At 43.3% G+C, this 24,930-nt stretch overlaps 6 protein-coding genes across 25 annotated transcripts in view; 3 read left to right on the forward strand and 3 right to left on the reverse strand.

The window, feature by feature from the left end:
* Shot (dystonin-like protein short stop) overlaps nucleotides 1-3,791 on the forward strand; it is a 66,947-nt gene extending 63,156 nt beyond the window's left edge. For 11 of the 13 annotated variants that reach the window (XM_076773126.1, XM_076773123.1, XM_076773129.1 and 8 more), the window contains 5 exons: nucleotides 122-305; nucleotides 759-821; nucleotides 1,211-1,330; nucleotides 1,728-1,787; nucleotides 2,290-3,791. In XM_076773126.1, coding sequence (XP_076629241.1) covers nucleotides 122-305; nucleotides 759-821; nucleotides 1,211-1,330; nucleotides 1,728-1,787; nucleotides 2,290-2,452 — 590 coding nt within the window. In that variant the 3' untranslated portion in view covers nucleotides 2,453-3,791. The remainder of the gene's footprint in view (nucleotides 1-121; nucleotides 306-758; nucleotides 822-1,210; nucleotides 1,331-1,727; nucleotides 1,788-2,289) is intronic. The other 2 variants (XM_076773134.1, XM_076773135.1) reach the window with 2 other exon arrangements.
* A 400-nt stretch (nucleotides 3,792-4,191) lies between these two features.
* Nucleotides 4,192-11,593, reverse strand: LOC143345751 (uncharacterized). Its single transcript, XM_076773140.1, has 10 exons — nucleotides 11,284-11,593; nucleotides 10,522-11,213; nucleotides 9,663-10,071; nucleotides 8,538-8,707; nucleotides 7,234-8,470; nucleotides 7,030-7,151; nucleotides 6,687-6,971; nucleotides 5,760-6,297; nucleotides 5,371-5,624; nucleotides 4,192-5,177 (listed from the first exon to the last, which is right to left on the reverse strand). Exons 2-10 carry the CDS (start codon nucleotides 11,002-11,004, stop codon nucleotides 5,031-5,033), a joined length of 3,645 nt encoding a protein of 1,214 aa, XP_076629255.1. The 5' UTR covers nucleotides 11,005-11,213; nucleotides 11,284-11,593; the 3' UTR covers nucleotides 4,192-5,030.
* A 1,169-nt stretch (nucleotides 11,594-12,762) lies between these two features.
* Nucleotides 12,763-15,316, forward strand: Alc (5'-AMP-activated protein kinase subunit beta-1). Of its 8 annotated transcripts, none has more exons than XM_076773160.1 (6): nucleotides 12,763-12,893; nucleotides 12,965-13,099; nucleotides 13,219-13,435; nucleotides 13,513-13,788; nucleotides 13,876-14,106; nucleotides 14,179-14,621. In XM_076773160.1, the coding sequence occupies exons 3-6, from the start codon at nucleotides 13,235-13,237 to the stop codon at nucleotides 14,323-14,325; spliced, it is 855 nt and encodes a 284-aa protein (XP_076629275.1). In that variant the 5' UTR covers nucleotides 12,763-12,893; nucleotides 12,965-13,099; nucleotides 13,219-13,234; the 3' UTR covers nucleotides 14,326-14,621. The 8 variants fall into 8 exon arrangements, 6 of the variants coding, with proteins under 6 accessions (XP_076629275.1, XP_076629276.1, XP_076629277.1 ...); XM_076773161.1 differs by having other exon boundaries at nucleotides 12,765-12,871; XM_076773162.1 differs by having other exon boundaries at nucleotides 12,766-12,893; nucleotides 12,981-13,099.
* Nucleotides 14,490-16,023, reverse strand: LOC143345764 (pancreatic triacylglycerol lipase). The gene is made up of 5 exons (XM_076773158.1): nucleotides 15,788-16,023; nucleotides 15,562-15,710; nucleotides 15,310-15,486; nucleotides 14,962-15,237; nucleotides 14,490-14,882 (listed from the first exon to the last, which is right to left on the reverse strand). Exons 1-5 carry the CDS (start codon nucleotides 16,021-16,023, stop codon nucleotides 14,644-14,646), a joined length of 1,077 nt encoding a protein of 358 aa, XP_076629273.1. The 3' UTR covers nucleotides 14,490-14,643.
* Nucleotides 14,805-24,889, forward strand: LOC143345752 (uncharacterized). Its single transcript, XM_076773141.1, has 4 exons — nucleotides 14,805-14,930; nucleotides 21,851-22,030; nucleotides 22,123-22,290; nucleotides 22,361-24,889. Exons 2-4 carry the CDS (start codon nucleotides 21,857-21,859, stop codon nucleotides 24,542-24,544), a joined length of 2,526 nt encoding a protein of 841 aa, XP_076629256.1. The 5' UTR covers nucleotides 14,805-14,930; nucleotides 21,851-21,856; the 3' UTR covers nucleotides 24,545-24,889.
* Nucleotides 16,084-18,682, reverse strand: LOC143345762 (F-box only protein 22-like). Its single transcript, XM_076773155.1, has 5 exons — nucleotides 18,083-18,682; nucleotides 17,761-17,939; nucleotides 17,329-17,665; nucleotides 16,864-17,246; nucleotides 16,084-16,782 (listed from the first exon to the last, which is right to left on the reverse strand). Exons 1-5 carry the CDS (start codon nucleotides 18,256-18,258, stop codon nucleotides 16,712-16,714), a joined length of 1,146 nt encoding a protein of 381 aa, XP_076629270.1. The 5' UTR covers nucleotides 18,259-18,682; the 3' UTR covers nucleotides 16,084-16,711.
* Nucleotides 24,890-24,930: the final 41 nt, after the last annotated feature.

Consider the following 24,930-nt stretch of genomic DNA (forward strand, 5'->3'; position numbering starts at 1 on the left):
CCAAAGTACACTGTAATTACTGTCACGTATCGCCGTCTACCAACTCCTTTCTTCTTCTTGTATTATGCATACGTGTAGTGAACGGCCTTTCCACAGAGTGAATAAGTTTAATAACTTTCAGATGACTCGACCAACCTGAGCCGTATTCCACGCAGGACGAACGTGAGTACCACGGGGAACACGCCGACCTCCAGCAGACACAACAGCGTGTCCGGAAAGAGACTTGGAACGCCGGTGAACGGCTCAAGTTCAAGGCCGCGAACGCCCACCGGTCTAGTTAGTCCAGCCAGTGGCGTTCCCGCGAGGTTTGTACACACGTACCGCTCTTCCTCGTGTGTTCACTTGAAAACCAAAGAAACGAAACCATGAAATGGAAATTACTTAAGAACGACTAACTCGCATCTTGTCGAATCTAGATATTGATGATGATTGTATCGCATCGTACTTCGTTGTAGAGATTAACGACGACCGTACGTGTATCGTGACGTATTCGCATCTCGTACCCTACGATTTAGGAATGAATGTTGATCGACGTGTCGCGATTGTGCACGTTTCACCGGTGTTTATTTCATCCTCCCACCGGCATTCTCTACCTTGCCAATATTATTTCTCTTTTTGTTTTCCCTTGTTGTAACGAGAGACCCGGTTAAGAGAACGACGCGATTTAGAACGCTCGGTGCCCACGCATATTAACGCACACACGGTTCTCACGTGTTAGTTAACGATTAACATAAATCTGGTTAATAACATTTTTTTAGGTTTGGCACAATCCATAGAGCTTCGAGCATTCCAACCCTGACTGGTGTCGGAACACCGATTAGGTAAACCTAAATTAACGATTACGGAATCCATTGTCGGAAACTGGCGGATTGGCTTTCGCTTGATCTATTCGTACCACATGATCTATGGCATTTCTAATTGGGACGCTTGTGTCACGGTGTCTCGAACAGTTCGAGCTATAATCACTTTTCTAAATTCATACATCTGTCATGTAATGCTCGCAGCAGTGGTGGAGGCAATTTAATTATTTATTTAATTTTTATTCGTTCACTTTTCATCCTTGGATTTTGGTTTTCGCCCGTGTTCGTCGTCGTTCCGGTCGGTTGTTTGCGAATTTCTCGATAATGATAAACGACGAGACGCGCGCTAAATCGGTCTGTATAATCAAGCACGTTAACGTTAAATTGATGATTCGATGGTGATGGTTTAGCCGCTCGAGGATTCCCGTGTACATCGGCTCGGATATTAAATCCCCGCAATCGACGACCAGCAATATATCCACTCATTCTACGCAAAGCAACAACTCGACGGTTTCTACCGATTCTACCGGGTATGACCGTACTGTTTCCTCTGCTGTTAACACACGATTAGCCTTCTTTTCTATCTCTGCACTGTGTGCTTGGTATGCATGCTGCACAAATATCTGTTTTGTTCTGTCCTTTTGTGTTATCGAAACGATACCCGACAAAACGGTGGACGTTCCTTTACTTTGACGTTTTGTTTGCCCGTTTGTTAACGTTTGCGACGTTTCGACGAACACGCTCGTTCAACGATGAAACCAACGCTACATAGAACTTCGTTATAGCAAATGCGTCAGCTTCGTCGAAGCGTTAGTGTTTGTGTTAGTTTTATTTTAGTTTGCAGCTTCGCTCCATTAACGGCCGTTAACTCTGCACCGCTTGGGGACACGTTAATAATTCAGTGTCGTGTTTGTTTTTTAACACTAGGAGCAGCTCGATGTGTACAAATTCAGCAACTAACACCTCCTCGGCCGTTAAACAAAATAGGTAATCATCGTTTCGCTCTGACTCGGTTTACTGTGGTTTGTATGTGACGCTTGTCGTTGGTGATCGCGCGAACCGTATCTAAAGGACCAGAACGGACAAGATCGGTACTATATCGGTTTTATCGGGTACTCGAGTACCCGATTAACCGGCTAGTATCTGGGTACACGGGATAATCGGTCTCCAACCGATACCACAGTCAGTAAGGGCGAAAGAATCTGGCCACTCAAGGCTGTTGAGATTAGGTTATTCGTTTCAGAAGGAATAGACATTTGAATGCCCACTAATGGGGATAGTTCGGTGGCCTTGACCAGCCAAACTTTATCGCCCTTGCTTTAATTAAGTAGTCCGTTGCCCAGTTTTCAACGCCTTTGTATTCGAAACGCACCGGACCGACCAGGCTGCGTATTTGTGCGTGATCGATCGTTCTAAACGGTCGCGATTAACAAACGACGTCATTAGGCGGGAAGAGCAACGTTTCACGTTAATCCTAATGCTTTCTTAGAACGAGAACACCGTCCAGCGGTTCGAGCACGCCGCTGCCACCATCCCTGAAGCTGTCGAGGAAGCCTTCCGGGGCTTCGGACACGTCAGTATCAACGACACCGACCACTCAACGGAAAGGAAGACCAACGCCAATCGACCAACGAGCACCATTCCGATTATAGTCGCCGGACATCCTTATAGTCAACACGAAAGAAAGGCCAAACGTCGACGGTGGGATCGGCAACCCTTTTTACGTGATCCCCGTCGTCGAAACGCTTAGGATAATCTAATATATACATATATGTAATAACGATTCGAACCGCGAGGACGCCTCGGGAGATACCAGTCGTTATTGGCTCTCGTTTCGAGCATAGCGCGAATTCGATATCGAAGCGAGGCCCTCCTCGGGCGCGTCCGCACTAATCGACCGTGAAAGAGCTTAACATTATTATCGAACTATTTTGTAAAAAACGCATAGAATCATGTAATATGAATGGACGCGACGCGCGATCCAAAGAGAAATTTATTTGGGAACAATCGTCGGTTTTGCGTAGGAAATCTACGTACCGGAAACCGACGGGCTCGTTCTCGCGCCCCACTCCGGCTGTATCGATTAACTCTTTTTCGTAAATACGTTTCTTTACATACAGAGAATAGCGATAACGATTTATTATTAATGTAATTGTAATTTTACGTTATCCATAGAGCTAGGTGTTTATCAGCCGTAACACACAACAAACACGTGCGCGCGCGAAAGTAACGTTTCGTCCTTGAAAAGAAAGAAATCCGTGGCGGGTGTATGCGTACTTGCGAATCAAGATGGCGGCGTACGCTCGATCCCGCGTCGCTGACTACCGACCGATGTTTTCGTTGTCCGTTTCCTCCCCCTTGATCCTTCATCCTTAATCTTTCTGTTAACCGATCGAAAGGGCCCTACTAGAGGAGCAACAAACAGAAGGAACACCTGTTTCTTTTTTTTGTTTTTTTGTTTAGGGGAGATTAAAAATCACGATGTAAATATTGCTCGATTCTCCGGCTCGGTGTCGCAACCGGGAACCACTCCGCGAATAAGACAGTTTCCTAGAAAGACACGAGTTTACGCTACCCGCAACGATTGCCTTAAAAGTCTATCGCCGTACCGCTTCTGCGCGAATCGTACCTGCCTGCCGAGGCGAACCGACGCTCGGAAGAAACAAGTAGGGCCCTGCAGTAATGGCCGAACTAACGGAGAAGCGATTTTTTCGTCTAATTGAAAACCGTTTGCCCCGCCATCACGGGCACACAAGACAGAATATCTATTTTGCGAAAAGGCATTTTTTCGATTCTTTATTTTTTTTTTTTTTTTTACGTTTTAGATGCGATTAACGCGATAGCACTGATTCGTACGATGATGCGATTAATCTATTAACTATTCTTAAATGTTAATCTCTGTTTTCGCTTTACTTGAAGGTTCTGTATCGTCGCTACTAATTGCAGTGGAAAAAGAAATATACGCAAAACGCACACGCATTTGACACCAAACTGACGTTCCTCGATCTTTCCTTCACAGACACATAGACAACGTATAGAAACAAATCGAACATGGCGTATGGTTTCAGATGGACACGATGGACGAATCGTGTTCCAAGAAAGTGGTCGACGAACTCATACTTTTGGACGAGTGAGAAGATCAATGATACTATGTTTGAAAGCCTGCGTTCGAACCGTAGGTTCTTTTCTTACTTTAATACCAAATTCATCCCTGAATTAAAATCTAAATCTCGTGTAAGAGTATTGGCACGTACCAGAAACGTAGTGCTCTTTCGATTTCCAAAATTTATTTTAATATTCTCCATTCTAACAGAGTCAACAATTTCATACATGTTTTACGTACTTATCTATGTATTTTATTTTTTATTAATAAACATCACTCCAATACTCATGGTTGTTTAAAGTAATCTGAAAATTTTAATTAGCTGGACTTCTTGGAGGCGACGTCACGATTACAAGAAACCACCAAACATTGTACCACCTCTTCGGATACCATGTTCTCCTGATACAAAGTAAATACGACTGATTTGGTTCAATTTTAAGTAACTTTATTTTTATTAAAAGTATAAAGCATGTCTTTCTATATACATATAAAAGAATGTGTGTTCCTCCTTCGATTATTATTATGCCTTTTGTTCGGTCCTAAGCGTGGGAGCAACGTCGGATGCAGGTTTTTAGATCATTAATCAGTTACCGTTAAAAGCCATATCAAATAAATTGCAAACGTGCGAAGATGTCAAAACGTGAACCACGAAGCCTATTGCATTTTATGATTCGATACTCTCAAAACCAAGTATAGTATTCGTTGTTGGAATAGTTTCTGAGATACATTTTGCCCATCCCTGGTCTGTAACTACGTTAGGTTACAGACCTCTGCTGCTTGTGTCGGGTGTGCAATTGAAGAAAGGAACGATGCTCGTTCGTATAAAAAGTATCATTTATTAACGATCGAATTCATATGATCGCGGAACACTTTATATACAAATTGTGCGTGCAAACTTAACGAGACTATTTACAATAACAAATTCATGAACGAATGTATATATCTACGAGAGAGAATCGTTTATTCGACAAAATTAGTGCCGTAAAAAGAGGGACGGACCGAACGGGACGTACGATCGATCCAAGTGCTGTCGTTTCACGACAACCCTGACTGTTCGCGCTCGAAAATTAGCATTTAGAGGCCTCGTTCATAAACAAATATGCACCAAAACGGTGAATCTACGATCACTACTTGCGCGAGAGCTTTTGAAGCCGTGCCTTCAACCCCGTGGCGCTCAGTTTCAGTTTCTCCACTTTGGTCTTGCTTTCGTACTTCTTTCGTATTTCCTCCATTCGTTCCTTTCGTATTCGTTGTTGTTCTTTCTTCCAGATATCCTGTAAGACCAGCGTAAAGGAATCCAGTCATTCGTACACTCCTCAAAGGAACCCGGTTCGCTCTCACGACGAAGATTGTACGAGATCTTTTTTTTTATTATAATCACATTCCATCGAACACGTCAACAAAGTTTGTCCAACCGTTTTGGAAACAGCATGCTCGAGCGAAATTGAAACACAAAGGTTCGCGTACCTTGAAGTCCTTGCAGAACCCGAGCCAGAGAATGAAAAATGCATTCGGATCGGCCGTGTCCAGACTGCTACCTTTAGGAGTGTATTGATAAAATTGCATCACAGCCTTAAATTTGTTCCTAGCCTCTAGTAACGCCTCTTGCTCGTTGGCCAATTCCGTGGCTGCTTCGCGGAAGAAGGAGTCCATCTTTGTCTTGAACGGTCCCGCTGTTGCAGGGTCTGCTTCCACCACTTTGTTGCATTTCTTAGTGCAAGCTGAACAGGACAAGAAAAAGAAGGGAACACTAAGGAGTTACATTCCCAATGCGAGATGACAGAGAAAAACAATCTAGTGGTAAACTCAGAAAAATATTATTACAAGTAGTTTAGTAACAAATTTGTAGACTTTACCTTGCAGTTCCTTTTGTAGCCTGTCAAGATCGGCCGAGATATTGTCAAAGTTGATGGTCGAGGCGGCCTCGACATCTGCAGGCTCTGGTACTGGTAAGGGTAACGGTTCCTCAAAATTATGGTCCTTCTCTTGAGCCAGTCTAGCCCTCACAACGTAATGGAGAAGAGTTATTCCCGGAACGTTTGATTTTACGTCCCTCAGCTTGCCCAAGATTTCAAGGCCGAAACCGTCCGCTTGACCTCGTGTCCTGTTTCCGCCGTTCATGTAATTACCCAGCGTTAGGATCAGACCTATGACTTTCTTCAGGGAACTGGAGCTGCGGAGGAAATCGCAGGTGGTGCGCAGGTTCGTCAATTTCGTGGACACCGAAGATATAGCGTCGTGAAATTCAGTTTGGAACATCAGACAGGCTATCCTCTCCGTGAAGCAATTTATACACGAAAGTTTCTTCAGAAAGATCTCTGGCCGGTCTAGAGGCACTTCCGGATTCGCTTCCTCGAAGGTCTTTATGTCTTCCAATTCTTTCTGCGTTGGCCTCTGTAAACAATTGAGTTGACTATCACTATGCGTTCGAATCGCCAACGTTGCAATAGGTGCACTGCCTCGCTTCTTGCATAAATTTCCATACAAAATGTTGAATGCTGTTTTGGTTGACGGCTCGTAGGTCTATCTAGCACATTCGTAGTAAGACTCCACGTGCAAAATTAATTAGAGTCGCGTTATTGCTCGAAGTAAGCAGGGTAGAAAATAACGGAGGCTGAATGTGATTGACTGGTGTTGTTTATTAATGTGCCGATGCGTAGTGTGTAATGTGCTACTGTTCCGATGACGCGTAGTGTGTATTGGATCACTCGGTAATGTATATGGGTTCAGTCTCTGGAGGTGGAAATTGGCAAGAAGAGAGACAGTACTGTAGCGAGCCGTACGATTTCGTATATTTGTTGCAAGGCTTCCAGGTTGACCACGCTCGTGTCCAAATTGTACACGGCGTTCTCCACTTCGCAGAAGTCTACGTGCAGGCTCTTCTCGAGGATGCCCACGGTTTTCGAGCGCTTCGAGTCGAGAATCTTCGCTGGCTGCACCTTAGACGGCTTCGAAGAATCGTCCGCCTTTTTGACGGGCTTTCTCACGGTCACCTGACGCGAAAAGAGACCGGCGAACTCTTTCATGTCCAGGTTTTTCTCTTCCTCTAGCTCCAACCACAGCGGAACCTGCAACGATTTTAGTCTGTCGAACCGGAAAGGGTGACGATCATGAATCGAGGCATACTTGAACGGGTGAATCTGAACTGTCGACGGAGCCATGTTCCGTCGGGACCACCGGTACCAGTAACCTCGTCCAGTAGAGCGGTTTCATGGGCACCTCGGGACACAGCGATTCTTTCCTCATACCTAAACGTGGAAGACAGTACTGATCATCGCGATGTCTCGACCCCACGCGTCACGGCGACGCATCCTGCGTTCTGTTACTCACACGCTCTGCTTGCTGGGTTCCAACCTCCCACTGGAGGCGCGGGCAAGGGACAGGGGCCCGTCGATTGTGCTCCTTGCGTCGTCGACCCCGGCGGTGGTGGCGGTGGCGGAGGTCCACCGGGTATTACGATTAACGGTGGTGGCGGCGGAGGAGGTGGACCTCCCATCGTTGGCAGTGGCGGAGGAGGAGGCGGTCCTCCAGGTATGCCCATTGGCGGTGGTGGTGGCGGTGGTATACCAGGAATCGAAGGCGTTGGAGGCGGCGGCGGAGGGGGTGGAACTGGAGGTCTTCCCATGGCACTTATCGACGGTGCTGAAGGTGGTGGCGGAGGCGGAGGTGGAGGTGGAGGAATCGACGAGCTTTCGTAGAATTCACCGTTCGTGGTTGCCAGTAACGATGGCGGAGGGGGAGGTGGTGGTGGAGGAGGAGGTACAGGGCCCATTGATGGTGTCGGTGGAGGTGGTGGAGGCGGCGGAGCACCCAACATAGTGCCTAACGACGGTGCTGGTGACGGTGGTGGAGGTGGCGGGGGAGGAGCAGGTGGCGGGACAGGAGTTTCTCTGGTCAGTGGTTGCAGGGCAGGTGGCGAGGATCCGGGAGGAGGCGGAGGCGGCGGTATTCTCGTCAACGAAGTTATATTTTGCGAAGGGATTGACTGTGCTGGCAACGAACAAACGGGCAGTGGCGGTGGAGGTGGTATGGAAAACGAGGCAGGCTGCGTCGAGGAGATCGAACACGAATTGTTCGGGGAACGATGATCTAGGAAGGGCGATGGCGGCGGAGGAGGTGGCGGGGGTGGAGGTGTGCTCGAAAACGTGGACGGGGATGACATCGATGGCGGCAGTGGAGAAGCTGGCGAGAACGGAGCCGACGATAATCGCGTGACTCGAGACGCGTCGTCCCTCGCACTTTTAGCATCTTTGTAGCCATTTGCAACCGGCAGAGACGCTATCGTGGTCGCAGACTCCTCAAGAATAACGTCCTGGACGCTCGATCTCTCCGTAGGGGACGCGGCATCTCCCGAACTTCGTGTCCTCGCGATATTTCCAGGACCTCCTTCCAGAAACGCAGTCGTAGGGGACGTCTGAGTGGATCTCCCTTGGGTCGTTCTGTCCGCATTCTTCGTCAGTTCGCGAAGTCGCTCGACCTCGCGTCTTAACCTTTCCTTCTCAGAGTCTCGGCGATCTTTCGCGGTCGCTTCTTCCGAGTTTAAGCTAGCAGACGCGGGCTTATCTTCCTGGAACGATAGACGGGTTACACTCGTTCCGAGAAACGGTCGTTGACTCTCTCTGTGCACATCTTACCACTAATTCCTTGTCGTGCGTACCACCGTCGAGCGTAATCGCGTCGAGAAGGCCATCCGAAACTAGGTTGGAAAAGAGTCTGGAGGCGAACTGTTCGACTTCGTCCTCCGTGAGTCTCGACTTCAAATGTTCCGGCAACGCAGAGATCAGGGTATCTACGAGTCGTCTCTCTGAAAAATCAAACAACGTCCTTGAACCTTTTCGTCCCTCGTCTCTCGTTTGGTAAAATCGAAACCGAACCTGTGTAATTTTTAACGACCGGGTACGAACACAAGCACGAATTAACTCTTATCATTCCTTGTCAATCCTCAACGTTGGATCCTTGTCGGGAAATCAACGAGTACTCCGAGATTCGCGTTCGAGGATCAAAGTAGTCCAAGTGGACGCCTCGTAGTCGGTTACGTTCGTCCCCCGCGACGCGAATTTCAATTAGATCCGCTAATATTTGAGATTAGCGTTTATTGACCGACGCGTTAACCTCCCAAGTAAGAAAGATAATTGCGCATCGTCTAGTTGCCGCTAATTGAAACGCGCTCGTCGGACGATCCGTGAAACCGACGACGATCGAAACCAGTGTCCCCGATAATCCACGTGTGTCGCCGTTGTCACGAAACTTTTGAGGCAAACTTTGGGCGAAACGTCCAAACGCGAAACGAGAAACGGTCCATCGTTCGCGACAGAATGCGTTACACTGCGGATACACGAACGCAACACGTGTCCAAGTCACGCCCCTGCGATATCTCTTATCGCTCCCCTTATCGAAGACACGCGTTTGTCTCGCGTGCGTATGTATTATCACTGCGGACGATTCACGAGCATCCTCGAACCAGAGTCACCCTGAGATTCGTCGGTAATGTCAAAGAGCGTTACAGGATGCTGCATAATCCGCGATGCAACGGGAAACCGCTTCTAAACGCTATTCTCTCCTAAGACTCGTTCAACAAATATTGTTCATATTTGTAAAGAGTGCTTTATGCAACCTTCTCGATAATACTACGACGCAAGCACGGGGATTATCAAGGTATTTGCGAATGCCTCAACGCTAATTTCATTATATTACATTTGTTATTTCCCAACAGACTGTACGGTGGAAGATGTTCTTTGAAAAAGAAAGAATGAGCTCACCGGTGAGCGGAGACAAAGGAGACGTTTCGGCGTCGCGAGTCTTTGAAACCGGAGACGCAGACGGAGCTATCGACGACGATGACGACACCGTGGGGAGTTCCTTCTTCGACACTTCCGGCGCCCCCGTTAGATCTTCCGGATCCGTGAACACGCTGTCGCTCGACGACTCCTGACTCGTTGGCATCGAGATTTCCGTCACGACGCAACCCTTGTTGACCAGTCGCCAGGAATCCGTGACTAGAACGACTGGACCCTGTCGCTGATGGGGTGCAGAGACCTGTATCAACAGCGTGTTCGGTGGTTCCGGTTCTACTTTCGTTTCCGTCGATCGCTGGGATCCCTCGTGCTCGAGCTTCTCCGTCTGCTCCTGCGGCGTCTTATCCTCCTCCTCGACTCCGACCTGCTGGACCTGCTTCGAACGGCAGTCGATCGAATCAGATTTAAGAATAGAAATCTTCAAACGTTGCATAATAGAAGGAAAATTATTGATATTACGTTTGTACGATCATATTTCATATTCCCCTTGTATGCACCATCAAAATATCTAAGTACTCACACTGGTATTTTATTCTGTAAACCATCGCATGACGTATGAATCTCAAAATTCTATAAACGAAATGATCTCATTCATGCTAACGCGAGTTTAAAGCTATCCATAGTGTATTGTACATTATCTTACTATTTTATAGTATAATACTGTAGTACTAGTAGTATAATACTAGTAGTATATAGTAGTGTATAGTGTAATACTGTATTACTTCCTTCTGTGCAAAGGTTGAAACTAAGACCTGATTAAACGTGTTCCGCCCCCTACCCACGGCAAAACGAAGGACAGACGTCTCCGGGACACATCCCTGACCTTTCTCTCGGTGGATCCAGGCGGCCTAGGTGCCTGTCGTTTGCCATGATGCGACGCCCGCACCTTCTCGAACGCGATCGTCGGTGGCTCTTCCGTTCTCCCGGTTCCATGCGGCGTTCTGGCGGGCGTATCGTCCGCGTCCCCTGTTTCGCCGTCGTCAGCCGTGTCGTTCGCATCCTCGAGACCGTCGGCCACGGACCCGTGAGCGCTCGGTGTCCCGTCGACGGTCCCCTTGGCCTTCTTGGTCCTCTTCTTGGCGTCGCTCTGCAGGTTGCCCATCGTGGGCACCTCTGGCACTCGACAGGCGGTGGCTGCGGTCGAGGTTGCTGACGCGGCGGCCGCGAATGGAACGACCACGTCCCCGGCACAAAAGGCTCTGAAGATGTTGATACAGAGGCGGCCAACTTCGCGCAGCGTTGGCCTAGTTTGCCGCGGAGAGACGGCGGCTGCGCCCTCGCCCTCGCCCTCCTGCCTCGCGGCCATCCCCCCGACGGTCGATATCCGACGAGTCCTCTTCCTCCGCGGCAGTCGTCGGTGTCCTCGAGCACGGGCACGCGTCCACGCGTCGGTGAACCTCCACCAAGTGCGGGGGTCGAGGGGAGAAGATCTACCATTGGAAGAGGTATGCCAAGTCCAGCGCGCCCGAATCGAACCAGAGCGTCGGCGGTCCTTTCAGCTTCGATCCGCGGGATCTACGGAACAGATAAGAGACGAAACGACCGGACAGACGAAAAGAAGAACGCGAGAGCTTTGCCCACTCACCGCGAGAAACGATCGCCTCGTGACGCGTACGCCGGACGTTGTTGAAATTTTTCAGATTCGTAGATCGATGGTCGAGAGACCGTCTGGAAAGTTTCGTCGTAATCGGAGACGCACGCTTCGCGGAACTGTCTCGTAAGTCGCTGTTATTGTTGTCGCGACACGCACGAACGCATCCGTAGAATTTATCGATGCGTCTTTCAGGCTAGCTTCCATCGATCGAGAGGAGATCGCAAATGCAGAGCTTACCTATGCCTTGGGCGTCTGTTTCGAAGGGAAATCGATGGATCTAACGATAGCTTCTCTTCCGATCCCGTCCGTTTTCGAATCGCTCAACGGGAAAGCATCGAACACTGCGGTTCAGACCGCCTGAGTTGTATCGACCCCCGGACTGGTTACCACGGAGAGTAACGCGTCCGGTTCGAACTTTTCGATGACAAATAAATGTTAATTTCCGTTGTTTGGCCCGCGACGCACCGGTGCCGTTAGCGTCTCTGTTCCGGAGACACTTTTCACGAACGCGAAATTCCATGGAACGAACAGGGAAACTGCCGTTGGCGGTTAGGTGCCTTCTTTAGGTTGGCACTCGTCGAAACTACGTGGAGATCGATCATCGATTACCTTTTTACATAAACGTAGGGAACAATGTTATAATCGAAATTCATGGTGGTCACTTCGAACGGTACGTAAGTTTGTACGCATAGCGAGCATGGACAGACCGTGGCGACGTAAACACCGAGACTCCGAGACTGTCATGCGATGACCTACGAACCGCGCAAACTCGCGACACAGAAACGCAGTGTGCCTCTTCGAGGGATTATCGATGTCTCAACCTGTTCAATTTAAAGAGTGGCTTCTCAATAAAGAGACCACTTGACTATGTGCTTGACAAGCATCCATAAGCGGCGTGCATATTTTTAGGCGGCGTTCTAGTTTCCAGGTGTCGCCATTAGGTGGCTGTTGCATTTCTACCTCCGAACAAAACTCCTAGATGGCGGGCATTTCTCGACCTCAAAGCCTCTGGTGCTAAAATGCCCAAGTTTGTCGTGAAATAGTTCGTATCGTCCACGCTAGATGGATTTCTCGACAAACTTGGACGTTTTAGCACCAGAGGGTTTGAGGTCGAGAAATACCCGCCATCTAACGTCGAAGATAACGAACTATTCCACGACAAACTTGGACGTTTTAGCACCAGAGGGTTTGAGGTCGAGAAATGCCCGCCATCTAGCGTTGAAGGTAACGAACTATTCCACGACAAACTTGGACGTTTTAGCACCAGAGGGTTTGAGGTCGAAAAATGCCCGCCATCTAGCGTTGAAGGTAACGAACTATTCCACGACAAACTTGGACGTTTTAGCACCAGAGGGTTTGAGGTCGAAAAATGCCCGCCATCTAGCGTTGAAGGTAACGAACTATTCGACCACAAAAGTTCATAAGGTGTAAAGTGTACTCGTATACCTCGTCTGTGGGACAATCAGCTTCAGCTTAGTTATCGACGTATGAATAATGACACAGACGGTACCACAGCGACCTTGCATATGTCATGGATAAAAAAAACCAGTTTCTGTCTTTGGTTACGTCATAATCGATGGTCAGTTTCATCGGCTTGGCCGGTAAATAGTTCCGAACGAACGAAACAGCCATTTTTAGTTGAATTTAATAGAATCGTAATTGTGTCCTGCAGTTCTTTAACGTTTTAGGTTCTCGATTCGTTTGATTCGTGAATTGCAACCAACGTATGTTGAAATTAAGAAAGACCAATGAAAACGAAGTAGTCTACGGCAGTGGTAATTTAAAGCTTGGTTGTCCTTTTAACTAGGTGAGAAAAGAAATTACTTCGAAAGTTTAAGTTCTCGTAAACAAAACAAGAGATAAGGATACAGAGACACTTTGCTGCTTATTGTTTCGATGATTGGATATTAATTTTCGTCGTAATAGGAATCGCGATCTGATAATGGGTAATGCTGGGAGCAATCAACCGATTGGTCATCATCATAACACCAGTAGCAGGGAACATCGTCATACCAAAGATCATCCTCCGCCGTCACCAGGAAAAGAAGGCCAGGCTTTCGTTTTTGATAAAAAGCCAAGTCAAAAATTGGTTTTCCAATCATCTAACGAAGAAGAAGAGCCTTATTTTGCTAAAGTACATCGAGTATGCCATTACAGTAAACTAATTATTGGGAATCATATGTTTATCTTTCAAAACCCTAATGTTTCTTTTATCTAAAGACTGGTCACCATGATAGAGATGATTTTGGTTCTCAACGTCCACGTTCCAATACCGTATCCGAAGGAACAAAAGTAACAGACAGCAAGGTGCTACCAACAGTCTTTAAATGGGAAGGAGGTGGTAAACAAGTTTATATCAGTGGAACTTTTACCGGTTGGAAAACTTTGCCAATGGTTAAGAGTCACGGTGATTTTGTAACAATTATTGATTTACCAGAGGGAGAACATCAGTATAAGTTCTTTGTTGATGGTGAATGGAGACATGACCCGGACATAGTAAAAAATTATTTTATCGATTCTAACATTACAAAGACACGAAATGACAGTTCCTTCTATGTATCTTTTTAAATACCTATTTTACAGAAAATTGTTGACAATGGCATGGGTTCCAAGAATAATTTAGTATCTGTTAGAAAATCTGATTTTGAAGTTTTTCAAGCACTCGCGAAAGATAGCGAGGGTATTATTAGTAGTGCTCAAACAGAGTATGGTCAAGAAATTCCTCCTCACAAACCTTGGGAGAAAGTGGCTGGGCCACCGATATTACCACCGCATCTGTTGCAAGTAATTCTGAATAAAGACACACCCTTGTCTGTAAGTAGATGTATCAAATGTTTGTATGTACATTTTTATTAGATGCAAAATTGAGTAATATCGTAATTGTAGTGCGAACCAACACTTCTACCAGAACCAAATCACGTTATGTTAAATCATCTCTATGCCTTAAGTATCAAAGATAGCGTAATGGTTTTGTCGGCAACGCATCGTTATCGCAAAAAATACGTAACAACTTTACTATACAAACCGATTTAAACCTCTGAATCATTCCCGAAGTTGTCGGCGATCGTTAGTTACATCGAATCAATACATGTTTTGTAGGTAAGGTAAGAATATCAACTTTTAAAGAAGAAAAAATATTTGAAAACTGGCAGTGTATGAACAGTTTGTTGTGTCTAAAATGTAACATACTGTAATTATTATTTATTAAAGTAAAATATTTTACATTAGATGTCTTCCAGATAATACAAGTCATTCTTATTAATATACAAATTTTATTCGCCGACGCGATTCCATTATCCGTTCGAAAAACACAATTTGATAAAATTGTCTTTGAAGTTCGGAATGCTTTATTTAAACTGAGTTGTCGGTTATCTCCTCTTGGTAAGCGTACGGCGATTCTGATCTTGTTCTAAGAAAATATGTTCCAGAAGCCGTTTTGTCAACGTGTTCTCCCATAAATGCAGTATCGGAATAGTTGCAATTGCCACCCATAAACTGATCCCAGGTATTGCATTTCCTTGCCACAAATCCCGCCTTGGAGGCTATACTTTCCGTAAAGTACACGTACGATCTTCCATGACTACATGCCTCTGAAAAAAAAAAGGAAACAGTGAAACAACATACAAACGTATTTAAAGGTAAATCATATAAACTATAAAAATCTATTACCTACTACTTCCGGAATACAACAACAACCAGGTTGAACAGCTGTCCCCGCGTTTGGGTAAAAGTCTGCGCTACCTAAAGGTTGTAAAAATCCTAATACTCCACCGCATGAATGAATAATATCAACGAACAACGCGTCTGTAGAATCCAGTCGGGTCTTGTCTGTTGTGAGCAAATGAAATCCTGGCAAAGCGGGATCTAAGCCAGTTATCCTTCCTAAGCGACCAGAGGTCATTGAACTTCCCGTATTCCCAGCTACGTGTGCTCCAAGCGAATGTCCTTAATTTGTAAGATATAAATTAGAGTGAGTACAAAATAATATTACGTAAAAATAAACGTAACAATACGTACCCAGAAAGTGAATATTTTCAGTGTTTAGACCCGTTTCCGCGACTAAAAAGTCAATAAATTCAGCAGTCGTTTTTCCGACTCTTTCCGTGTTTCGCATCGGTCCAAGGTAAAACGTACTTGCAGCTAAAGGTTGCCAGTCAACCATAATGACATTGTAATCGTTAAAATTTAAATACTCTGTGAAATTAAAGTAGGTTTTGGTTAGGTTTGTTTTGATAACATTTGCACAAAGATTTGTTAAAATTTAAATACCTTCTTTCATGTTGATCAGGCCACCGCTCATTGCGCTGGATTTCCACCCATGCGTTATAAATTTCGTCTGTCTCGATGGATTGAAATTGGATCCAGAAAGTCTCGTAGTATCGTTCGTATATAATTGAGTGCCATTTTCAGGACCAGACCTTTAACGCATTGTATTATATCTCAAAAATAATGGTCTCGTATTTTCAAGCAAGCATATTATAAAATGATTAACTACCGAGTGTACAAAATATAAGTGACTTGTGATTCGTCAAAAATGCCCCGTGTTTCCGTTTCCGCGTGTTTCAATACTGCTACTTGTGGTTGATCGTTTCCATCGGGCATAAAAATCCAATCTTCTCCATATCCGTCGTATTTTTCTCGCAAACCACTATTCCACGCTTGGCAAATTGTAAAATTGTAAAAAGTAAAGAGCAGTACCGCGAATTGTACAAATTTATATGTCACGATCATTTTCCTACTCGTGAGAACACACGTCTATGGATCCACGTATACGCGTTACGAAGTTTAAGAATGCCACTAAATTATGAAGGAATTTCGTCGCACGAGTGGAAATTTAGGTATAGAAACGTTTACGTTCCTATCGCCTGTCTTGATCGGATGGCACAAGCCACAGGGTGAAACCTTCTTATAAACCCTGACGATGTCATAATGGACGTTAACGGACCCTCGTATGGCCCAGTTTCTTTTAGTTTATCTTTAACGCCATATCGTACGCGCGGAAATACTGTCAAGTGGTTGCTCGACGGTGCTTTAAACATTGTAATCGTATTCAAGGAGGTGCAGGTTTTTGCCCAATTAACTCGGGTACACCGGATGTTTTCGTATCGCTCAAAAGTAAACAGTAACGCATACATGATATTAGTAGGTCTCTTCGGTCCCTCGTACTGATAATTATTCCTAAATTTTCGTGATAATAATGTGGGAAGGGCGTCATAAAATAATGATCCCATTATATGAACATAGAATATATTATCACACATCGTCATGTAACACACTTTTTGCTGATATAAGTCAAAACTGCTTATTCTTCTTAGTAATCTAATGTACGTATACTACGTACGTTAAAATTCAATTATATTAGTTTAATGTCCCCTGTACATTTGTAATAGTATAGAAATTGAAATCAACTCTGTGAAGTTCAACCGTACGTGATTATCAAGAAAACGGTAGTCATCTCGTTATATAAATTTTTTTTCTTTCTTGAAGATACTGCAAAAAAATATATATCATGCATTACATGATTAAGAATATAGTCTTTTTAACTTGAATCGAACGCAAAACATTACCCACCACTTGGTAATGAATTTACTCCAAATTCTCCGTCACCGAAACAACCTACTAACGGCACTTCCGGGAATAATTGTTTGAAAATAGTTGATTCCGCGTTGCATACGTCGAACATACGTTCTCCACGCGCGCAACATGCAAACATAAATCCCATGGAATGTTTTTTTAAACAAATGCGATTTTTAAACGATTTCAATCGCTGTTCGATTCGTTCTCTGGTTTTATAACTTTTATCAACAACTATAGACCACGAGTCCACAGACCCGATCAAAGCAACAACGCAAATTGCAAAATTCCTGCATTTGTTGTTTTTACTATCTTTTGAATTACATACTAATAAATCTGTGGCTACACCTCCCCATACAGACAGTTCATCTGCTGCATAACTAAATATACAAAGAAAAAGAGATGTATATTTCATTGTAATATCTCTACAGTATTAATTAAAATAAAATTTAGAATTTTTACCGTCTCTTTAAGGAATTTGAAATTTGTATTGCTGAGCTACGACCTCGTAGATCAGAAAACAGTAATAAACATTTAGACGTGCCAGAATTATTTTCAGGTGTGCTAAGAAATTCTTTTATGTCTCTGCTGTACTTTTTTACAGACTGTGATATATCATACTTTTTTGTTGAGTTGTCCCCAATTGCAAATGTTTTAATTGTTACACCAGGTATTTCGGGTAAACATGCACACACAATTTCTTCTGAACTATTCTCAATTTCTGTACTATCGATAATGATTCCATATGTACCCAATGTTACAGTATCACAATTTGGTGGAAGAACTTTACAGTGGCAATCTTGATAAAGTCAAGATATTATCATTAGGGACAATCATTAGCATGTAATGATTATAGGTCAATGAATATTAGACTAAGATTAACATAATAAATACCTTTTTTGATAAATGGTACAAAAGTAGATGTAAAAAATAATCCTAAAACAGGTTTTATCCGCAAATTTTTAATAATTTTCGTCTTAACACGTTCCCTACTGCACTGCATTTTGCAGTATTCTATCAAATAGGTAGGACCTCTAGTTTGTTTTTCATTATTTGCCGCTTCTAACCAGGATCTGTAATAGAAAACATCGTGTGTTAGTGCGTTTTACGAAACCGTAACGAAAACTGGCCTCGTAGTAGATCTTTTCCAGGGGTATAATGAAAAATAAGTGTTTCCGTCACTTAAAGTATATAAAATGATTAATCGATCTCGCACCTGCAAACCATTGCAGCATTCGATAATTCCATTCCATTTAAATACTTAAATATAATTCTCAAAACATCATAGGTTAAGCCCTGATTTGAGCATTTCTCGCTAATTTTCGTACACTCTTCAGTACTCGATTCGTCAGTGGCATTTCCTCGGAGCTTTTTTTGCGGTAAAGGCTCCATTTACACAGACGTTCAAATTTGATTATGTTCACCACAATTTTTAGGCGATATTTATCATAAAAGTCCGACTCAAACCACTATTTTGTGTTTTGCGTCGCGTCGTGTTTGCTTGTGTCACGAACAACCATAATAAACAGTTCACTGTCGTATCTACAAATGTTCCCTTTTCTGGAATTTCTATTTTCCTTCACAATTGGATTTCGATTATATTTGCTTTACGGATACTGATAATACAAACGATGATAAAAAATAATTATCTAGAAAACTAATTTCTTTTGTAGAAATCGTCGAATTCTGACAACGAATTATTGACTTTACATAGAAACTCTACCAGAGAAACTTGATGGGCTGATGGCCTTTCGCAGAAAAAAGAAATAAAGTGCGTGTAATCGAGAACGCCGTAAATAGCGTCAACTCAGGATCTTTGTAATAGTATTAGGCAAAGTGTAATCTGACTACATTTGCCATAATTACTTCTAGAAAGCGATTGAATGACAACAATTTATGATAGTGATTAAATGGTAATTAGTCGATAATTACTATATAATTACAATGCAATTGCTTTGTAGGAATAGTCGTAACAAACATAACCAAGTCACATGTTACCCAACAGTGCTCTATGGTTTGTCTGTTTCGATCAAAATCAAAGTAAATTAAATTGGCGCGTTAGAGTGAAAAATAGAGATAGGCGATGTTAAAGTAGACATAAAGGGAGTCACTTTGAACGAAACATATGATTTAGCACCAATCACAATCGACAACAGAGTTCGCGCTTCTTTGATTCGAGGTCTTCTAAAACGTCGCTGCAGTGTTCCCAAATAACAGAGATGCCAGATTCAGCACCCGGTGCCCTACTCACACATACCAGATCACGCGTACGTGAGCTCGTGGAGTTTCGGAAACCCGACAAAGGCAAACTGACACATGTCCTCTTTCTCGATTATTCCGAAGCTGCCCGAAGTAATTTCGGACCGCCTCGTGGGAGTCGAGAGAGAAAGGCTCACACTTCCCTTCTCGCTCTTGAACAACTAATATCCGACCTCTTATCAACAGGTCTCCACTGGCCTCTGCTGACCGCTGCTGACCACTCCTGGAATTTCTGACAACGTATAACGATTCCTACTGACTTCTGCTAACCTCTGTTGGTCTTTGCTGATCTCTGTCAGCGTGTGCTTGTCTCTGCTGAACTTTCCTGGCCTCTGCCGCACGCTACTGACCACTGCAGGTATTTCTGATAATGTATAACGATTAATACTTACTACTGCATGCCCCTACAAGTCTCTGCTTGCCTTTGCAGGTTACTGCTTGCCTGTGCATGCCTTTCCTGGCTTCTGCTGAACACTGCTGACCACCCCTGATGCTTTTGGCAACGTATAACGATTACAACTTGCTACTGTTAGCCTCTCCCAACCTCTGCTGGCTTCTGCTGACCACCCCTGATGCTTCTGGCAACGTATAACGATTACAACTTGCTACTGTCAGCCTCTCCCAGCCTCTGCTGACCTCTGCTGACCACCCCTGATGCTTCTGGCAACGTACAACGATTACAACTTGCTACTGCTTGCCCCTGCTAGTCTCTGCATGCCTCTGCATCCCTCTGCTGACCTCTGCTGACCCCTGCTGACCACGCTGACCTTTGTTAACAACTTCTAACATGATGTACATGTATTAAAACTTTGTATAATGTAAATCTATGACAATAAATGATATAATTTCAAAGAATTCTATGTGTTCTCATCACTTTTACCTTTCTTTTCCTCTCCCCATTATTCCCTTAGTTATAAGAAACCGTTTCTCTACTTAAAACTGGAATTCCAAAGTGCCCGGAACGTTTTCTGAAATGCCGGTGACCTTGACCCACTTTCAAAACTGGGTCAAGGCCAAATCCTGATTCCCAAAGCGCCCGGAATTTTTCTAAGATTCGATGGCCTTGACCTACTTTCGAAATTGGGTCAAGGCCATCCGGATTTCCAAGGCGGCCAGAAGATTTCTAAAATTTCGAATGGCCTTGACCCACTTTCGAAATTGGGTCAAGGCCATCCGGATTTCCAAGGCGGCCAGAAGATTTCTGAAATTTCGAATGGCCTTGACCCACTTTCGAAATTGGGTCAAGGCCATCCGGATTTCCAAGTCGGCCGGAAGATTTCTGAAATTTCGAATGGCCTTGACCCACTTTCGAAATTGGGTCAAGGCCATCCGGATTTCCAAGACGGCCAGAAGATTTCTAAAATTTCGAATGGCCTTGACCCACTTTCGAAATTGGGTCAAGGCCATCCGGATTTTCGAAGCGCCCGGAATTTTTCTAAGATTCGAATGGCCTTGACCCACTTTCGAAACTGGGTCAAGGTCAAGGTCAAATTCGGATTTCCAAAGTTCCCGGAACATTTCTAAAATGCTGGTGAACTTGCGAAGAAGGTGGTACGCATCTTATAGGTAAGAGAATGATTTGGAGAGGAAAAGAACGGTAAAAAATGATGAGAACACATTGAATACTTTGAAATTATATCATTTATTGCCATAGATTTACATTATACAAAACTTTAATACATATAAACATATTATATTATATTACATCATGTGACAAGTTGTCAGCAACGGTCAGCAGTGGTCAGCGACGGTCAGCTGACGTCGGGAGATGTTGGCAGAGGCCAGCTTAGGTCGGGAGATGCTGGCTGAGGTCAGCAGAGGGTGGCAGTAGCCAGTAGTAATCGTTATACGTTGTCGGAAGCATCAGAGGTGGTCAGCTGTGGTCAGCAGAGGCTAGCAGTGGCAAGCATAGTCCAGCAGGGGCAGGCAGTAGCAAGTTGTAATCGTTATACGTTGCCAGAAGTATCAGGAGTGGTCAGTAGCGGTCAGCAGAGCCCAGCGGATGCAGGCAGAAGTCAGTAGTAATCGTTATACGTTGTCAGAAGTAACAAGAGTGGTCAGCAGCGGTCAGCAGAGGCCAGCGGAGGCTGGCAGAAGTCAGTAGTAATCGTTATACGTTGTCAGAAATATAAGCGGTGGTCAGCAGAGGCTGGGAGAGGCTAACAGTAGCCAGTCGTAATCGTTATACGTTGTCAGAAGTAACAGGAGTGGTCAGCAGCGGTCAGCAGAGGCCAGCGGAGGCTGGCAGAAGTCAGTAGTAATCGTTATACGTTGTCAGAAATTCCAGGAGTGGTCAGCAGCGGTCAGCAGAGGCTGGGAGAGACTAGCAGTAGCCAGTCGTAATCGTTATACGTTGTCAGAAATTTCAAGAGTGGTCAGCAGCGGTCAGCAGAGGCCAGTGGAGACCTGTTGACGAGAGGTCGGATGTTAGTTGTTCAAGAGCGAGAAGGGAAGTGTGAGCCTTTCTCTCTCGACTCCCACGAGACGGTCCGAAATTACTTCGGGCAACTTCGGAGAATCGAGAAAGAGGGGATGCGTCATTTTGCCTTTGTCGGTTTTCCGAAACTCCACGAGCTCACGTACGCGTGATCTGACATAGTGTGAGAGTGCACCTTCGGTGCCTTTCTGGCATCTCTGCCAAATAATAAATTGCATTGACGATCGTGGAGAGTTCGAATGTAAATATCCTTCGGGTTCAACCCAGTTCAGTCATTATTTTCGCTAGGATCTAATGGAGACCGAATCTGAAATGACAGTTCTACTCAACGGCACTGGTAATCTTTGCCGCATTTGTCTTACAACAAATCAAAATAACCAATATATTTTTGGAGTTAAATGGAATAATCGGGATAGTGAAGATACCTTCGACTTATCAGAGAAATTCCGCTTGTGCAGCGGTGTTGAGGTCAGTTGACTATTTAAACCTGTTTCTTTTCCTAATTTTCTTCTATTTTTCTTTTTTTTATCACTTTATTAATGAAGATTTCCATTGGTTAGATAATGGAGAACGATGGTTTACCTACTACTATTTGCATGGAATGTACAATCAAAGTTAACAATGCTTATGAATTAAGAAAACAATGCCAGCAATCAGATCTCAGATTAAGAGAAGTATATGGAAAATTAAAATCAATGTGCAATACAAATAAGTTTAAATCCACCAAAGTAAGTATTCATGCATATGAGAGGAATAATTGGATTTATATAGTTGTAATTAATTTTTTCTCTTTATTAGGATCAATTTTGCCAGACAGAGTATACCTTTACCTATAATTTTATCAATGAAACAGATACAGTTTCTCGACTGGATCATGATGTATCTTCAACTCCAAATTGTAATTCCAACACAGAGAGCATAGAAGAACTTAAAGCAATTACTAAATCTAATAGCATAGACTGCAATGAACTTAATAATCACCAGAATTACACCTATATTAAATATAAACAAGCAGCATGTGAAAAAACTATTACAGGAAAGGAGGCTTATAGAACCAGAAGGACAACTATGTTTAAGAGAGTGACTTCTATGGAAAACTTAAAGAATCATAAGGAAAGACAAAGACAGTACATAAAAAAGAATACAAATGTTAAGCGTGATATTGTAGAAAATGACCATACTTTGAACATTGAGGATACAGATTCTCGAAATTCTTATGCTTGTCCAAAATGTACAAGATATTATTCCAATAAAAAATCTTTGGAAAAGCATATAGCAACTCATAATGAGAAACAGTTTATTTGCGACAAATGTAATAAACAATTTGTTCAATTCGACGAATTGGTAAAGCATAGCAAATTACACAAGGTTAAAGAAAAAATTAAACCAGTATTATGTAGAATATGTAATAAAAATTTCAAGAAAACTGATACTATGGTACGACATTTAAATGTTCATAAAAGAGCTAATCCAAAGGAAGTTCTCTCTATTCTGAAAGAAATTAGGGACAAGAGAAAATTGGAAAATAACAGTGAATTGAAGGAAAGGTTTATAGAAATTGGCATTAATAGTAAAAGAAGAGAAACGGAAGAAGGATATGTAAATAATGAAAATGATACATCGGACATGCTTAAAAAGTGTACATTAGAGCGTCAATATACAAGTTCTAGTTCTTATTTATCAAAGACAAATGTTGGTATTGACAAACAATTTGACACTCTTAATGACACGACGTTACATCGATGTAAACGTTGTAATAAATGTTACTCGACCGATGTATTGCTTCAAGAACATTTGTTAATTCATGCAGAAAAAAAATTCGTTTGTAATGTGTGCAATATGAAATTTTTCCGCCGAGATAGATTGGAAAGTCATAAAACTCGCTATGGACATAACGAAGACAAAGTGTCCTTGGAAACGCAGAAACCATCCGATGACAAGTCTGCCATTAAATTAATAAACAGCTGGATAAAGGAGGAGCTTGACTCTGATAATGAAGAGAAGGGCTTCCCTTGTAAAATTTGTGGAAAATCGTACGATACTAAAAGATCTCTTTTAAAGCATCGGTTAAATACGCACAATTCGCAAGACGAAGACTGCACGAATTGCGGTGAAGTGTGTAACTGCGACATAAAAGATAAAGATCAACAAAAATCGAATGAAGTATTGAAACCATATCGATGCGACGAATGTAATAAATCTTTTGAGAAAGAAGTCAAATTACAGAAGCATGTAAGAATTCATGAACGCGCCAAAGAGCAGGAAGACGCAAATTTCAAGAGATTTTTGTGTCACATATGCAGTAAAACATTTAGGCAAAATACAGGTCTCATGTTTCATATGAGAACGCACACTGGTTACAAACCTCACGTTTGCAAATACTGTGGAAGAGGATTTACGTCGAATTCGAATTGTATAAATCATGAAAGAACGCATACTGGTGATAGGCCGTTTGTTTGTCATTTTTGCAGTGCCGCTTTTGCCAAGTCGTGTACTTTAAAAGCGCATATTACAACGCATACCGGGGAAGCAAATTACCACTGCAAAACGTGCGGAAAATCATTTAGAAGACTGAAGTACTTGAAAGAGCACAGATTCACGCATACAGGTGAAAAACCGTATGCTTGCAAGATTTGCGGTACGGCGTACAGTCACAACGGAAGTTTGTTCGTACACGAAAAAAAATGTAAAGCCCAGTATCAAAATGCGCAAAACTATTGTCAATCCGAGACATCATCGCCAAGTATAACTCCTATTATCACGATTTTACCACAAAACCATTTGAACGAAGTTATCGTTCCGTTGAACATTCAGGATAACAAAACTTACGTCGACGATATCCAGAGGATGAGTTCCCCAAGCATCGATAGCGTAAGCCCTGTTGGCACTCCAGATCTACATGTTCATCCAAATTCGGATGCTTCTAATGTTTCTTTGACCGTCAAGAACTTCGCTTTTATCGGACATATGTTTCAATCGTAAGACGATTTAAATCAATAATTGACGCTCGAATTAAAATGTTTCTGTGATAAATTTTCATTTTGCGAATGTATTTCGATTATCGAATGAACTGTGTTCGCATTTTAAGAATATAAGTATAATAAATGCACGAAACGTCTGTTATTGCATTTTTTACAAGCGTAACGCGTTGTATATTGCATTTTATACATTATAGGATGTGGAAGAATGGGTCTATTTTGATTTTATATTTTATTCTAGTTCGTACAACATAATACAAATAATATTCGTATGGTGTGTCATCGAATATTATTGCTGTATAAAGGAGCAAGGCTGGTCTATAAAATAAAATAAAAATCAATCGTTTAATTGTTTCTTTATTTACAACAATCTCCTCGTCATGAGTCCTG

Source organism: Colletes latitarsis, chromosome 9, assembly GCF_051014445.1.
Source record: "Colletes latitarsis isolate SP2378_abdomen chromosome 9, iyColLati1, whole genome shotgun sequence".
Classification (NCBI taxonomy): domain Eukaryota; kingdom Metazoa; phylum Arthropoda; class Insecta; order Hymenoptera; family Colletidae; genus Colletes; species Colletes latitarsis.

Coding starts and splice junctions, on each gene's coding strand:
- Alc (XM_076773160.1), top strand. CDS start 13,235: ATGGGTAATGCTGGGAGCAATCAACCGATTGGTCATCATCATAACACC. Junction 13,436..13,512: donor ATTTTGCTAAAGTACATCGA/GTATGCCATTAC, acceptor TTTTATCTAAAG/ACTGGTCACCATGATAGAGA. Junction 14,107..14,178: donor ATAAAGACACACCCTTGTCT/GTAAGTAGATGT, acceptor TCGTAATTGTAG/TGCGAACCAACACTTCTACC.
- LOC143345751 (XM_076773140.1), bottom strand. CDS start 11,004: ATGGCCGCGAGGCAGGAGGGCGAGGGCGAGGGCGCAGCCGCCGTCTCT. Junction 6,298..6,686: donor TGCAACAAATATACGAAATC/GTACGGCTCGCT, acceptor AATTGTTTACAG/AGGCCAACGCAGAAAGAATT. Junction 5,178..5,370: donor GGTTCTGCAAGGACTTCAAG/GTACGCGAACCT, acceptor CTGGTCTTACAG/GATATCTGGAAGAAAGAACA.
- LOC143345762 (XM_076773155.1), bottom strand. CDS start 18,258: ATGGAGCCTTTACCGCAAAAAAAGCTCCGAGGAAATGCCACTGACGAA. Junction 17,940..18,082: donor AATGCTGCAATGGTTTGCAG/GTGCGAGATCGA, acceptor TTTCTATTACAG/ATCCTGGTTAGAAGCGGCAA. Junction 17,666..17,760: donor TGTACCATTTATCAAAAAAG/GTATTTATTATG, acceptor GACTTTATCAAG/ATTGCCACTGTAAAGTTCTT.
- LOC143345764 (XM_076773158.1), bottom strand. CDS start 16,023: ATGATCGTGACATATAAATTTGTACAATTCGCGGTACTGCTCTTTACT. Junction 15,487..15,561: donor CCTGATCAACATGAAAGAAG/GTATTTAAATTT, acceptor TTAATTTCACAG/AGTATTTAAATTTTAACGAT. Junction 15,238..15,309: donor TGAAAATATTCACTTTCTGG/GTACGTATTGTT, acceptor TTACAAATTAAG/GACATTCGCTTGGAGCACAC.
- LOC143345752 (XM_076773141.1), top strand. CDS start 21,857: ATGGAGACCGAATCTGAAATGACAGTTCTACTCAACGGCACTGGTAAT. Junction 22,031..22,122: donor GCTTGTGCAGCGGTGTTGAG/GTCAGTTGACTA, acceptor TCCATTGGTTAG/ATAATGGAGAACGATGGTTT. Junction 22,291..22,360: donor ATAAGTTTAAATCCACCAAA/GTAAGTATTCAT, acceptor TCTCTTTATTAG/GATCAATTTTGCCAGACAGA.